The sequence below is a fragment of the Cricetulus griseus genome, chromosome 3 (genome assembly GCF_003668045.3).
Source record: "Cricetulus griseus strain 17A/GY chromosome 3, alternate assembly CriGri-PICRH-1.0, whole genome shotgun sequence".
NCBI lineage: Eukaryota > Metazoa > Chordata > Mammalia > Rodentia > Cricetidae > Cricetulus > Cricetulus griseus.
In genome coordinates, this window is record NC_048596.1 from 180,342,923 (window position 1) to 180,359,114 (window position 16,192).

Sequence of the window (16,192 nt, forward strand, 5' to 3'; positions counted from 1 at the left end):
CTTGTGGTAATGATGGAAAAGAAAGGTCTGGGGATGGGGATGAGGATGGATTGTGAATGGGATGGGGTGGGATGCGGTGGATGGGGCATGCCTGGTGCTCCCAAAGGGGGGTGAATGCATGGAGTCGCTGGAACCCTGGTCCCTCCCCTGAGCCAGGGATCTTCCAAGGCAGACTTGCATCCGCTAAGACTGAGCACCAAGACAGAGGGCACTGGGTGGGCAAGGGGTGAAGAAAATAGTCCTGCTGGTAGCTCAGATTGGAGGCCTTGACCCAGCCTACGTGAAGAGAATTCTAGCAGCTGGGAACCAGAGGCCCTGTCAGGCTCCTCTGCCCATCCTAAAGGCCAGCAGGCTGTGTCCCTCCTGCTGCCACCACCCTTTGCTCTCATCTCTGTCCAACCTGTCTGGCTGTTCTTCCCTGACATATGGTTGGTCCACCCTTCTCTGCACATGTCTGTCTGTCCACCCTTTACACGTTTGCCCATCGCATTGGCCTCCCTGCATCCCTGGGCCTCCTCGCCAATCTGCCCCGCCCGCCCGCTGCTGTGTGGGTGTCTGGCTGGCTGTGCGCAGAGGGGCGCGGCTCGGCTCTCCCACCTCCCCCGCGTCCCCATCTCAGCAATGACCCGGGCCGCGCTGCCACCCAGCTGAGACCCGGGAGCCGCGCCGCCGCCCAGGAGGACCCAAGAGGTTGACAGTGGCGCAAGCGGCGGTGCGGGGACGGCGACGGCGACGGCGACGGGTGGCGAGGCGGGGCTGCGACAGGGCAGGGCAGGGCAGGGCAGGGCAGGGCCCGGGAGACCGCCAGCGGATCTGTTGGAGGTCTTGGGCGCAGGTCCGCTCCGCCGGCTCCGCCGGTGCGCCCCGCCCCTGCACGCACAGCAGGCCCAGGCGGAGAGGAGCGGCGCGACGTCCCAGCCCAGCCCGAGCGCCTTGGCATCCGAGCGGGAGCCGGAGCCCGAGCGGGACTCGAGCTGGAGCCGAAGCTGGAGCCGGCACTGCGCCGCACGGAACGGAGCGCGGCAGCCAAGCCGAGTAAGGGGCGCGGGGCACGGGGAGGGCCGCGGAGGGGGTCCCGGTGGCTTACGCACGCGGCCGGGGACGTGCTGGGCGGCTGGGGATGCGGTCCGGAGCAGAATCTCGGCGCGCGCGGAACTAAGCGGCTTCCTGGGACTCCTGCGGTTCCTGCTCCAGCATCCCCGAGCCCCCTGGGATATGTAGGGAACCCAAGGTCTCCCGCCTGCTTGAGATTCAAACGAGTATCCTCCAGAGGTGGAAGTCCAAGACAGGGTCCCCAGCCCCGCGCCCTCGGTTTGGAGGGTCGCGGACCAGCCCACTCAGGAAAAGACTCTAGGGCGCACTCTTGTCTGGGGTGAGAGAGAAGGACTGAGGTTCTATGGAGTTTGAGTCTGAACCCTCTCCCACCACCTTAAACCAGGAAGTTTGACGCCCCATCGCGCGGGTCGTCTGAACCATTGCCCTTGATATTGTAGCGCCTAGAACAGAAGGACCTTCCCCGCCTCCCCTCGCCCCCCGCCCCCGCCCCGGGTAGGGCAGACTTTCCCAAGTGCATCTCTTGGGAAGGATCTGAAGCTGAATCGGAGGTGGCGGTTCCGCTGATGTGCAGTGCTGAGTGGCACTGCCACCTCTTTCCATGTTCCTTCCCAAGCTGGGCAAAGCCCGCTCTACCCCAGCTGACTCCCGCAGCCCTTCCTGGTTGTCCTTTGGACTCTGCTGTCCGGGAACAGGCACCGGGTAGTGTCGACCCTGGACTACCGTCCTCAGCCACTCCAGTGCCAGCATAGGCAGCCAAAGGCTAGGAAGAGAATACAAGTGATATACCAGAGAAGCGAGAGTCCAAGTGCACCTGAGGGCCAACAGAGGTCCCTTTAGGTTCTCAATTATAGGACTGCATACTAGAACCACTGACTTAACTACCGAGTGCCTCAGTTTCCCTCTTTGGAAAGTGGGCATGATTCTGTTAGTGGACTGTGCAGAAACTTTGGAACCATAAAACACCCTTAGCTGATTCCCTAGTTCTGTGATCTTAGGCAAGACACTTGACTTCTCTAAGCTTGTTTTCCTCCTCTGAAACACTTGGAAGATGAATCCAGATCATTAGCTGATTCTTCTGGGGTATCAGACATATATCGAATACTTGACTACATTTGGCCACAGGTGTCATTTTTCTGAGACAAAGTGAGTTTCCCTGATGTGGAGGAACACGATGCTGCTCTCTTTTCCACCCTCTAAGACAGCCTTTGGCTCCCCCGGTTCTATTGACAACTCATTGCAAAGCAAGACTTTCCTTTAGCCTCTTCCTCAGGCACTTGCTGGCATCCTCTGCCCTGTCCAGACCCTCTCTCTATGCCTCTGTCCAGGTTGTAAGATGCTCACTGACTACAAGAGGTGCTCTGCTCTTTTCCCTTTGGCTAGTACTTGCTGCCCAAGGCTGGTACTTGCTGAGACACCCCACATGATTGTTCATACTCTGTACAAAGGAATCTGCACCCCTCACTCGGTCCACTCTGGTTTTGGTAAAGGGAGGATTGCCTTCCATGGTGTGGCTTAGGTGAGCCACAGTGATGGTTCCAACAGGTAACAAGAAGCCCAGTCAGTGAGACAGAGAGGTTACCATGAGTCAGAAGGGTACCCTCTGTGATGATTCCTTGCTGACTATGTTGTGTCTGTCCCGGCCAGTAGCTCACCTAACAAAGGAACTGGAGCTGGTGACAGACAGCATGGTTTGAACTGCCCTGAATCTGGCCAACTGGAGCCTTGGGCCCAGAGGAGACCAGTCAGATGCCCAGGGCTTAGGGAAAATGTGAGCATCCGTGGGGGAGGGGGACATGAAGGGTATAGGAGGCTAGGAGAATTGGTGGAAAGAAAGCAGAGGACAAACATGTCCCTGTCACCTAGAACTGTAATGAAATCAGGAAATGTGTCCACCTGTTGCTGGACAGAATGGCTGCCTCCTTGGTGTTGTTCTCTCAGAAGTCCCTCTTTCCTTCTTTTGTAGCCTCCTCCACCCCTCCCCCATTCACTCACTAGGGTGTCCCATTCCCTGCATCTTCTATAACCCTCTCCCCTCCTCTTCCCAAAGGAGTTCATCAGAAGCTAATTAGGTTTGTTCTGCTTCTTCGCTCAGTATTTGGAGCACAGCTGATAGGGACAGTATAGGGATGTGGGATGATCATGGGTCTTTGATAATAATCAGCTGGACACCCTCAGAGGACATCACTGTCACTTGAAACCCTAGTCACAAAAGTGTGCCAAGCACTGGATAGGACACAGGAAGGCACTGATCAGCTCACAGCTTCCTAAAAGGGAAACTGAGGCTGGGGATGCTTGCCACTTGGCATGTGAGCATAAGATAGAGTTGTGGCTGGGAGCACAGCTCTTGGAGCGAGAGGCCAAGTTTACAGCATTTGATTCTGGGCAGGTGGCCTCCCTTTCACAGTCTCAGCCTTGTCTTGAAAATGGACTGAGTATTGATTGCACACCTGTCAGGACAGTTGTGCAGACTAAAGAAATAATGCATGGAAGGCATATGACTGTGTCCGGGGACCGTGGCCAGGGGCCCTGCCATGTCTGTGTTGTAAACACTCCTCACACTTGATTTTGTAAACATAAGCATTGTCTCTTTGATTTCAGACAACATCATTCTGGTAGAGTCGGGGGAGGGGGGCACATCCTATAATCATCCCCACTGTGTCAGTAAAGAACACTGAGGCTCTGGAAGGTTAAGGACGGAAGCAGGTATGGAATACTTAACATCACTTTGACTCTCTGCAATTTTACGCGAGTTTGTGAAATTGATAATTAGCATAATTTTAACTCCAGTGACATGCAATTAGTTATCGAGATGATTCCTCCATGGAGAGCTTCAATCATTTTGTGTCTGAGAGCTGAAAAATGAAGATGCTTACTGTAAATCCATGGGCTATCTCATTTTTAGACGCTCCTTTTTTTCTCTTCAAACAATGATCAAACCCATTTAGTCAAATTGACTTAAAAGAGCAGTCTCCCACTCATTATCTACACCTCTCCAGTTTTCCCTGCAGCATTTATCACCTCCAACATCTATAGCCCTTATTTGTCTATTACCTTCCCTCAGCAACATCACTCACTCTGATGTCTCCTGAGACTAGAATGGCACTCAACATTTAGTATGCTTTGCAGAATCATAAGGTGTCTTGTGAAACAGCAGGTCTGATATTTTTGTTATTCTTGCCAAGTGTTCAGACTGATTAAAAACAAAATGTTACAGTAAGGGAGACACCATTCCCTCAAATATTTGGCAAACCCCACTCGCTTCAGGAGCTGGAAGAGATGGCTCAGTGTTTGGGAGAGCTTGTTGCTGTTATGGCAAAAGACCAGAGTTTGGTTCCCAGCACCCATACAGGGTGGCTCAGAGGCACCTGTAACTCCAGCTCGACCAGATCTCATGCCCCCTCTCTTCTGACCTCCTGGGTGCACACATGTGCACACATGAGCATCCGTACACACACAAGCACACAGAAAAGGCTTGCTTAAGTATCAGGGATAATGTGCTGATGTTAAAGGGATGAAGATTACAGGGCCTGGTGATGTGAACTGTAATCCCAGGCACTGAGAAGGCTGAGACAAGGGAAGCATGGGCTCGTGGTAACTCCGGGCTACAGAGTGAGTTCAGTGCCAATCTAGGTTACTTAGTGACAAAAATAATTAAATAAAAAAAAGATGTTTAAATAATCCGAGGTTTTCAGGTAATGTGACTCTGTAGTAGAACACTTGTGTCACGTATACAAAACCCGGAGATCAATCCTCCATACCACAGGAAAAGATCATTTTTCAAGTGTCTTAGTGAACCTCCTCATTAGCATTAGATGACAAGCCAACTTAAAAAAATCAGTGACAAAAGAAAAGTTCAAAGGCAAATTAGCATTAGCCTTTTTCAATGAACTGGCATTGACTTCTTTATCCAGTTAATTTCTACTACAAAAGGTTCTTTTCTGAATCTTCATTTGGATAATTTTTCCGATTATGAAATCAATATGTTTCACTGTAGAAATTTTCAGATACCATAAAAAATATAAAATACATGAAAAACTCTCCTTAATCCCTCCAGTGTATTCTATTTCTGTCCTAATCTTTTGCTGTGTGTGAATGCCTTCACTGGGATTTTCTTCTACAAAATAAGGATCATGCACAGATCTGCAGCCTGTGGGATTTTTTTAAAAATAATCAGGATTCTTTTTACATTTAACATTATACTGAGAGCCTATATGTTATTAAAATTTTTGAAAAATGATTTCATGGCTATATAATATTCCACTATAATTGCATACCGTAATTTGCTCACTCTGTCCTCTCTTATTGGTGACCACATTGGGATTATGTCATATTTCATTGTTATAATTAATACCTGCCTGAGTCTCTTCTGATGTCAGACGTCACGGAACCCGAGTCAGGCTTCGGTATACTCTTGGGCAGGACCAGACCAGCTAGCAGATGGCCAAGTTCATGAAGTTGCATACGACATCAGAACTCTATGTTTTGGCCACAGTGGTGGGATTTGAACCTGTAGAGCAGTGGTTCTCAACCTGTGGATCATGACCCCCTTGGCAAACCTGTGTCTCCAAAAATGTCTATATTATGATTCAAAACAATAGCAAAATTACAGTTTCAAGGTAGCAACAAAAATAGTTTTATGGAAGGGGGACACCACAACATGAGGTGTATTAAAGGGTCACAGCATTAGGAAGGTTGAGAACTGTTGCTATAGAGGAACAATTCTGGTAATTTAGGGGAAGTAGAGATCCAAAACCTCCAGACAGATCTTGACCAATCCAGTACAGCACACATGTGACCAGATGTTGTCCAGAGAAGTTGAGGTGTTCACACACCCTATAGCTTAACAACATCAGAACTCGGGCACCCACCATCAAGCTTCAAGCTCCCCCCCCCCCCCGTCCCCCCCTGTCTCCCATCCCCCCATCCCCCCATCCCCATCCCCCCCCCCCCCCCCCGTCCCGCTGCTGCTGAGTTCACTCTCCTGCCTTTAACCACAGGATAAACAGTGTGTGACTTAGCAGCACTTAAAGAGGCATGAACCTCCTGATTGAGGAAGTCCCCAGCTGGGTCCCTTCCTGTGACAGGACAAAGTTCTGTTGCTGGTGTTAGACCTGCTGGGGTAAGAGTGGTACATCTAACCAAGTCCATGGAAGTTTCTCACTCCCTTCCTGCTCTGAGTGATCGCATGCCCACCCACAGACCCAGGGAACAAAGCCCTGTGAGATGACATCATTCATTCACTCAGTAGTCACTGTGCACTTCCTGTGGGCCAGGCAGGGTGCTAGGTCATCTATGACACTTACACCTACGGTCTGCAGTTCTCCCCTCAGAACCATGGTCACCACCTCCCTTTCTCATCCGCTTGCCTCAGATCCGCACTTCTGTCAAACTCACCTGCATTTTCCTGCCCAGGGCATTTGAGCACTCTGCTCCACTCTACTGCGGTCCTCCCGCACCCCCCCACCCCCCGCCCCCCGCAGGGGTCCACCCCACTGGCTGACTTTCTCTTATCTCTGCTCACCTACCACCCTCCTACCAAGGCCCACTACAGCTGCTTTATCTAAATGTACAGTGCCCCACCTGCACACCTGTCATCCCTGTCATCTAACATGCATGTCATCTAACATGCTCTGTCTCCCCTGTCATCTAACATGCATGACCATTACCATTGTAGTTCCACCTTTAGTGGGAGAGGTGTGTGTGAACACCGACAGTCAAAGACTGGCTCCATCTGCAACTCCCAAGAACTGGTACACAAGGAACCAGTGAGAGGCCTCTCACCCACAGCCTGTTGTTCAGGGTCACCCTAAACCCAGAGAGGTCTTCCACAAACGACAAAAGCTGACCCTGTGGCTACCCGGCTATGAATCTTCCTAGGAGCCCTCTTTGGGCAGGGTGGCTCACCCCCTGCCAGGCCCCTTTCTGATTTCGTATCTCAGAACTGTTAAGTTGAGGTTCATATTGAGGACTTGGTAAGCTGACGGCATGGGACAGCAGTGGTCAGGTGTGTCACATGGCCTCCATGACGTGGCTAGAGCTCCAGCCCATTCCCAAAGCCCTTCCCTGATTGCTGTTGTCCTCTTACATGAGGCAGCTGGCTTGTGGATCCAGCTCCAGTCTTGGTACTGAGTCTCCCCTGGAACTATTCCCTCCAGTAGATTCCATACCCTCCTCCATCCAGGTCTGGCTGTCCCACGAGACCAGAGAGGAGGTATTCCGGGAGCAGGAACGTAAAGGAGGGGTACAAATGATGTGGTCTAGCCAGGCACCATTCAGCCACTTCAAAGCCTGCTGCGCTGCCTGCCCACCTTCTCTTGCATTCCCAGCCAGACAATCCAGTCAGAGATGAGTCACAGCAGGAAAAAGCTGAGTCTCTGCTGCTGGGCTCAGGGAGAGGCGGGCAGGGTAATGGTGACTTTGAATGGGCCCACACTCACCAGGACAGGAAGGGTGTACTCCCTACAGATGGAAAATCATGGTCTCAGCACACCTGAGCCAGGCATGTCCAGATGTTCTCAGCACTGTATCATGGCTTTGCAGGGACCTGGATGGGTACTTGTTCACATGGACACCATACATCCAGCCCTTTTCTCCTTGGGGACCACAACAGAGTTTTTCCCAAACAAAGTGTCCGATGCACCAGGCATTGGTTTTCCTGTGAGTCACTTGGAGACCCTCTAGTGGGCAGAGGAAGGAGAAAATAGACTGGGAGGTTGAACATTTTGCTGCTTCTTTAGAGTCCAAAGAACCTTTCTTGCAGGCTAGGGGTAGGGATCAGGAATAGAGTGCTTGCCTATCATGCATGGGGCCCTAGGTGTGGTGGCACACATCTGTAACCCAGTGTTCAACAGGCTGGAGCAGGAGGGTCTTGAGTTCAAAGCCAGCATGGGCTACATATGAGACCTGGTCTTAAAAAGTAAAAACAGAAACTAGAAAATTTCAAAAGATAAGAAAAGCTGTTTTTTATGTTGCCAAGCATCTAAGGGGACCCCTTGAAGTCCTGGATGGGGAGCATGCTGGAGAAGTACAGCCAGAGGCTCTGTGTAAAGTGTTAGCTGTGGTTCACAGTGCAGGGAATGGTGACCCTGGCTGTGACAAACATCATTGTCACAATAGGCAACAGGGTATGTGGAGATTAACAACTCTGTAAAGAAAAATCCTGCCTTTTGGCACATGGAGTATTACTTGAAGGCTGTCTCTGCATAATACCATACCTGATACCATAGTATCAGGCTAAGGTTGGCTTACGCCAATATTCCAGGTACTTTTGAAAATGTCCTCTAAATTGAGCTCCAAGCTAGTGTGCATAGACCATGATGCTCTTCCATGCTCCCAAGATGCTCTGTGTCTAGGATCATTTAGCGTCGACTTGAAGGATGTCCACATGCTGGGGAAATGCTCCCTTGTTACTGATCTGTCACCAGTAGTCAAGGAAGCTTTATGAAGAGATCTTGAAATCTGGGACTTGATGGCACCATAGGAGTTCTCCAAATAGACAGGCCAGGAACAACATGCTAGGAAGAGAAAACAGCCCTGAAGTCCAAGAAACCCACAGTAGTCTGATCGTGGGCTAACTAGAACACCAAGGGCAGCAGATCTCCATGGATGCCACAGGCAGCAACTGAAGGATACCAGATGTGGCAGGGTCCCTGTGCACACAGCTCCTCCTTGATCTCTTTTTTGTGACCTTGAGCAGGAAACCACCTTGAGCCTCCATTTCCTCATCTGCAAAACTGAAATGACTTTCTTCATCCCTAAGGTCCTGTCCCAGTAGGGCAGGTGACTCTAAGTGGCACTTAATAAGTGTTCTGCTAATGTGAACCACGTGTGTAGAACCAAGTGTCCCCAGTCTCCCACATTAAGACTGTCTACTTGACTGAGTTTCCAACAACATGTGATACAAGGATTCTTGAACTGTGAGACACCCATCCCCCCCATGCCCGGAGAATCATCAGCCTTTACTTCAGAGTCTCCAGGTTCAGTGAAGCAGCACCCTAAGGAAAGCCCCTCAAGAGAAGGTCTCCATGGCATTTGGTGTCCCCAGGAGCAGCACTACAGGAAGTACCTTTAGCATCCACTTATTAAACATCTAAATTATCCCAGTGCACTGGAGAGTTTGGAGGACCCAGGGCTGTGGATGCTGGGTGAGGAACTGGACATGTTCCTGAAGGTGTCAGGGGGCTGTGGAAGGGGCTTGAGCAAGGGATTGACACATCCATTTATGTCTCTAAAAGAGACTTCTCAAGGATTGGAGAAATGGCTCAGTGGATAAGAGACTTTCTCTGTAAGTGTGAGGACATGAGTTAGGATCCCAGCACCTGCATTAAAAAAAAAAAAAGCCAGCAGTGGCCATGTATGCCTTAACCCCAAAGCTAGGGGTGGGGATAGACATGATTTCTGGGGATTGCTGGCTCCAGGTTCAGTGAGAGGTGTTGTTTAAAGGGATTAAGGTAGAGAATGCTAGAGCAGGACACCCAATGTCTTCCTCCGGCCTCACACATGTACAAGCATGCACATGTGCACATGGGGCCTGCACACGGACACACAAATCTTTCTGAAGCAATAGGATGAGTTGTCAGCTCACTCATATGCCCTCCTTTACATACACATGTGTGTATACACACACAGACATAGTAACCCCTGCACATCCACAAATGTGAACACAGACATCAGTTCTCACATGTTATCTTTGAAAACAAAGGTCACAGGCCTTAAAATTCTTCTTTAATCGTCTGGTGTGTAATTGGTTCTCTTAGCAGCCTGGGAGATCACCTCCTACCCTCCCTCCCCAGGTCAAAACTCTCCTTTGGTTTCTATGGAGACCAAGAGTGAATGTCAGGCCAGCCTAGGGTTCACACTGGGAAAGCTGAACAATGTGAGAGGTGAGTGGCAAGACTACCTACAGAGGTGTCCCCAGATCAGCTGCATTCCTCTTGCCCCCACAGAGAACAAAGTGAGCACTGTGAGGCCTGTCACACACACCGGGTACTTCCAAACTTATCCCTGCTTTCCCAGGAAGGATGCAAGTTTCAAGGAGATGAAGCACTTTGGCCAGAGTCAATGCCAGGAAGTGGCTGCATTGACTTTGGTATTATGAGATCAGAGAGAAGAGCAAGGCAATGCCAAGGGAGTTCTCTTGTTCACTTACTAAACAGAAAAGCCAGTGTTTTCATGAAATGTGCTCACCAATGGGCTCCGTCCAAACTCTGTGTCTGTGTGGAACAGAAAACACGTAAAGGGGGCTCCTAAATGAGGTGAGGCTAAGAACCTCTGGGGCTGACTCTCTCATAGGTAAATTCTGGCCATGTGATGCAATCTCCAGTGTCAGGGAGAGTGCATTTTAGGGGGCTGGAGAGATGGCTCAGAAGTTAATAGCACTGGCTGCTCTTCTAGAGGTGCCATGTTTGGTTCCCAGCACCTATATGGTAGCTGACAACTGTCTGAAATGCTAGGTCCAGGGGATTCAAAATCCTCTTCTGGCCTCTAAGAGCAGCAGGCATACAAGTGGACCCAGACATATGAGCAGGCAAAATGCCAATCCACATAAAATAATAAAACTCTTATAAAGTGCATTTTAGTTTCTGAAATCAAGTGTGCCACTTGATAAAATGTAAAAGCCTATGCTGTGTCCTTTGGGGACACACAAGGAGGGATTGACTGGGTTCAAACCTTTAGTGGCATGAGAGAACATTGCTCTGAAAATATTTCACCTTATAAAGTAGTATTAAAGAGACCTGGCATAGCCAAGCTACACTGAAAATCCAGGTGTCACACAGAGTTCATCTGAGAATAGGTTGGGGTAGAGGAGAGGCATTTCCTTCCCACTGGCTTTTATTTCTAAATTGGTGACCTAATGTATTAGGTACCTTCCAAAGGGATGTGCTGGCTGCTGGGGTATGAGAGAAAAACAGGTCTGGAGTCTCACCTCAGCCTGTAGTTGGCAGCTGTGTGGTCTTGACCAAGCTACAAGACTTCTCTAACCCTCAATTTCCTCATGTACAAAATGAGGAGGAAAAGAGCACTCTTGGTTCTCAGAACAAAATCAAATTTAGTTTGAGCTGGGAGTCAGGGAACCCCCTCCCAAAGCCAGCCATGAAGCCTTGAGCAAGCTTCTCTCTCCTCTGGGTGTTTCCCCTGTGCAATGAGCACTTTGGACCAGTCTTTAAAGATCTGCCCAGCCCTGACAGCTTAAGGCACTACATACGGTCTATGGAGGATGTGGGAACAGTGAGTCTTCCACAGTAGAACTCCACGGCATCACACTGTACTCCTGGGTCCGCGTAAGAGACAGATCCACCCTCCACACATCACTGTGACCCCAACACCCACTCACCCTACCCCTGTACCCATACCTTGTAGCCCAGGGACCCCAGCCTAGGAGCATGATTATAAGTCTCACTCCACCAAGTAATGGGCTAAGTGATGTAAAGGCACAGCCTGTCGACATGGTAGGTGCTATAGGCATCCCATCACCTGCCTGTTTGTGTCTCCACAGGTGAGTGGAGGGGCTATCCCCTCAAGAAGTCAGAGCTGTGCTCGTGGGCAGGCTGGCTCCGCTGTTCTGCTCCAAGGATTACATGTCCTTCAAACGCCCTTGCCCCTGTAAGTCTCTTCTTTGTCCAGCTACTACAAAGCTAGAGGGTGGGGTTACAGGGATGGCATTGGGATGTTTGGCCAAGGCATTGAGGAGAGTCCGACCAGGGTTAGTGTAGAGAGACTGGGCGGTGTGGCAGGCGGCATGGGACATCCCAACATCTACAGTGGGCTCCTGGAAACTGAAAGTCACTTTGTCCTGTTCCCCTGAAGCACAGTGATGCAGTCTCCCCCCACCCACAACACCATGGCCAAGTACTTGTGAGAAGTGTTGGATGAGATGTGTTAGAAACATTTTGCCACTGTCAGCCTTTTTAGGACCTCTGGTGTGATGGTGTGATATGGTGTGTGGTTTCTGTGGGAGACAAAAGCCTTAAGTTCTTCCTACTCTTAAATAGCCACAAACAATGCTTCATGGATTTGGGTCCTACAGAACAGTTCCTTGGGGCTGACTGCTCTAAGGAAACCCATTCCATAGCTCTCACCAGGAAGCCTCCAGTGACTGAAGAAAATGCATGATTTTGCCTTTAAGAGTCTTCCCATGACTCCCAATGTGAGGAGTCCATTGGTAGACTAGCCAGGTGTCCTCTTGGAACTCAGGACAACAGCCTCTGTAGATCCTCCAGCTTGGCCTCGACCCTCTCAGGCAACCTTCATGGCTCCACAGCAGAGCATGCTTTCTCTCATTACACCCCTGAGCTCCCCAAACCAGCGTCACTTGTAATTTGGGGAGCATGCCTAACTGCCTATCCCTTGTTGAGAAGCTGTGAATGTGTGTTGAGGTGACATCAAAAGATGACTGCCTGACGCCTTGGTGTCCACACTCACTGGATGACTACACCTCAGCTCTCACTAAGGTTTGCTTAAGTTTCTACCATGAGTCTGTGCTGTCCTGGGCTGAGCATATCTCTCTCACATAGTCACAGCCCCAGAGGCTAACTCCTAAAATATTGAGGAAATGCCAGTGAAGGAGGGGGAGGAGCCTGCATGTCCCATGCAGGTGGGATTCAGCCAGAATCTAGGCAGGGTCCTCACCGTTTACATTGCAGGGTATGGAGGCTGTCTGTGGGCTCATCTGCCAAGAGTGTATCTAGACATGGTGAAGCTCAGCCAGGTGCTGGACACCAAGGGGAGAGGTGGGGTCAGTGGGACTATCTCTGATGGACTTCACAAACCCAGAATATCCAGATCACTATTGTTACCACTGCTGGGGCAGAATCTGGAAATGAAAGTTCCTGTCCCAGGCCAGCTGCTGTTGGAGGCCTGAGGATAATCTGCCATGCAGAGGACTAATATGGCCGTGTTCTTACCCCCACCCTACTGGTGACACAAGAGACTGGGAAAGAAGGAGGCTAGGAACGCTGAGTGTGACAGGCCTTTTAGAGTGGCTGCCTTTTGTGCTAATAGAAGCCATGACCTCCAAACAGCTCTGCCTCCTCCGGAGGAATCAAGGTTATGGTCACAGGTACTGTAGGCCACGAGGAAGCAATGCCTGAATGTTTCTGGTCCACTTCTCTCACCTGCCACATGTCAGGCCTAATGCCTGACACACAGTAGGTGCCTAATAAGTGCATGTTGTATGAATAGTTCCATAATCAAGCACTGTGGGTGAGAAGCTGCAGGCAGCTATGGGGAGTGGCAAGTCTCAAAACTCCCCCAGCCTATCTAAGCCACACAGCCCTGCCTCTGAGATGAAGGGGTGTCTGAGCCCCTAGGCCTCCAAGAGCTTGGAATACTGTGGGGCTCCAGGGAGCCTCTTTGCCTCACATTATCCAGTCAACTTTTTCCTTTTCTTCAAAGTCACTTGAGAATTGCCCCATCTTTATCTGAACACTCAGTTTATTTCACTTCAGCATTTCCTTGCCTGGACCATGCCACACCCTTTTGCATTTGCTGAGTCCTGTCCTCCAAAGCTCAGTTGCATCTGACTTTGTCAATGGCTTTCACCTTCTTGACTTCTGACCCCTTTGAGGTTCTTCTCGCCACTCTGTTGTCCACCCTGTCTGTCATGGCTCCTTTGGCAGTGGAGAAACTGCACCTTTCCCTGTTGCTCAGCCCCAGGGTCCAGCCCAGCCCTTCTACTTGTTCGGCACAGCCAGACTCATCCTTGCTCTGCTTCTGGCTGTAGCCCCTGGGCCAGCATTTCCCAGGCTGTCTGTCCCAGCTTCTTCCTGGGTCTCAGGAGGGATTGGGGGGTGGGGCTTAAGAACCAGGAGCCAGGCATGTGGAGCACACCTGTAACCCTAGCACTTGGGAGGATCATCGCTAGCTCAAGGCCAGCCTGGGCTATACAGTGAGATTCTGTCTCAAATTTTTAAAACTTAAAAATAACAAAGAAAATAAATACTTAGGAGCAACCCCAGGAATAGCCACATGGGGCCACATGCCCCTTCTTTGTGACACCTCTTTTCCAGTCTGGAGCTGCTCCATGCAGTGAGAAACCTGGCAGAGACCACCATACCTTTTTTAGTTCACCTGATGATCTTGCCAGGTTATGCAAAGATGCTGCAGCCATGAAACCTGGAAAACTCAGAGTAGGAGACAGTTTGTTCCTGTTCACATCTCCACACCCCTGGCCACTGTGGTTTAGAAATGCAACCCACAGAAAGAAAACCAAGCCCAATGGTTTCCCATCCAGCAGTCAGGGCTTGTGAGGTTTGCAGAGTGGACAGTTCATGACTTCCTGCAGCAGAGGGCAAGGTGGCAGCTATGCCATCCCTGAAAACAGATATGCCAGCACCTTCAGACACTGGGGATGTGGCATGATTCTCTGGCCTTCTGAGAGTTGGACAGACATCAGTCATAAGGGGCTGGGCAGTAGGTCTATTGCCTCCCAACCCCATCTCATCTTCAGATACCTTAGCTTTATCTCTGCTCCTTGTGGGACACCTCTCAGCGGCAACCCCATTGGGTTGAGAAGATGGGCAGAAAGGCAGCGAGAACAAGAAAGAGGAGGACAGGGGAACCCCATCAGGGAAGCCTGAAAGCTTCCTGCTATGTGGCTGGAAGAGGAAAGGGGGTTCCTCGGCTTGAAGTCATGTGTGTGAGCCTTTCCCAGCCTGCAGAGGCCTTGTCTGGAGCTCTGAGTGGAGGGCGTCTGGTATCCCTCAGGAAGGCTGCCGGTGGGGGAATCCATTCCATCTGGCCTCTGCTAGGCAGAACAGCCCAGGACTCCCTGGGGACTCAGGCTCTAAGCACAGATGCCACAGAGCCTCTTCATTGTCATCTAGCAGATGGCAGCACCATGTAGCTGCCTGTGTGGGGGCAGGGTGCTTTCTTATGGCCTCTGGGAACAGATCTGAAAGAGGGGTTTCTTGAGGAGGGGTACTGAAGCCTAAACATGTAGCAAAACAAAATGAAGGAGGGGGAGACATAGCACACAATCTATGGAGAAGTCATGTAGGTACACCACGGTCAAGTTCGTGATGGCTGTCCAAGGCCTGCCCAAAATCACAACCTGGCAAGGTGCCCCATGTCTATGGTCCCCCTCGAAGTGAGAGTAATGTTGGGTTGGAGTATGCAAGCATCCTAGCACAGATGTTTGCCAGCTATGTAAGCCAGGGAAAACTACTCATCTTCCCAAACACTCAGTTTGCTCATCTATGAAATGGACATGGTAGAGTCTTATAGTTTGCTGCTCAGATTTTAGGTGCCACGAGTAGAGTTGAGCTTGGTATCAGGCTCTGAAAAGATACTCAGGAAACCATCCCTCTGCCTATGTCAGTATTAGCCATGTCTTTAATGATGGAGATGGAGAAACAGAAGGTAGGGCTCTAAGGGTAAATTTAGGATTTGGACCATGTGTTTTATTACCTGAGATTATTAACTTAGAAGGAAGACAAGGTTATTTGGCTCATGATTCGGAGGTTTCAGCCCAGGGTCAGCTGGGCATGATGCTTTGGGTCTGTAATGAGGCAGAACATCATAGCAACAAGTGTGTGATAGGGGAAGGCTATTTGCCTCATGACAGCAAGGAAACACTTGAATTCCCAATATCCTCTTCAAGGGTGTATCCCTGGTAACCTGACTCTCTCCTGCTAGGCCCTACCTCTTAAGGGTTTTACAACTTTGCATCAACACGTGGGCCTTTGGGAGACAATCACAGTACAGTGGTTCTTTGCTTGTTGTCACAGTTACCTCTGCCACTGTCAACATAAGGAAGGATTTGAGGACAAGAAGGGGAAATAATGGAACACATTCAGAAATCTGCCATTTCTGTACCCAGAGCAGACAGCACTAATTAATTATGGTACTCTTTCCCAAAGAGCCTGGGTGCAAACCCATAGTCACTCTAAACACATGCGGTACTACCCAAAGATCTTTGTCCATCACTTGGGGAAGCAAGTATCAGGGGGAGAGGGACTTTAGCCAGTTGTTTACCCCTGGGTCTCAGTTTCCTCACCTATAACACACGAGTCATGAAAGTATGCATGTAGAGGGCTGTGTGAAGACACAGAGAGGTAGCTTGGAAAGCCCTCATAAGGCCTTAGGATCCATATTTGCTGTGGCCCCCTCACTTCCTTGAAGAAGTTCTACAAAGAAG

The 16,192-nt window shown here is 50.2% G+C and overlaps 1 protein-coding gene across 1 annotated transcript in view; it reads left to right on the forward strand.

The window, feature by feature from the left end:
• Positions 1-901: 901 nt before the first annotated feature.
• Positions 902-16,192, forward strand: part of Bean1 (brain expressed associated with NEDD4 1) — a 49,015-nt gene continuing 33,724 nt past the window's right edge. The window contains exons 1-2 of the mRNA XM_027405734.2: positions 902-1,035; positions 11,552-11,658. Of these exons, the coding sequence (XP_027261535.1) occupies positions 11,634-11,658 (25 nt within the window). The 5' untranslated portion in view covers positions 902-1,035; positions 11,552-11,633. The remainder of the gene's footprint in view (positions 1,036-11,551; positions 11,659-16,192) is intronic.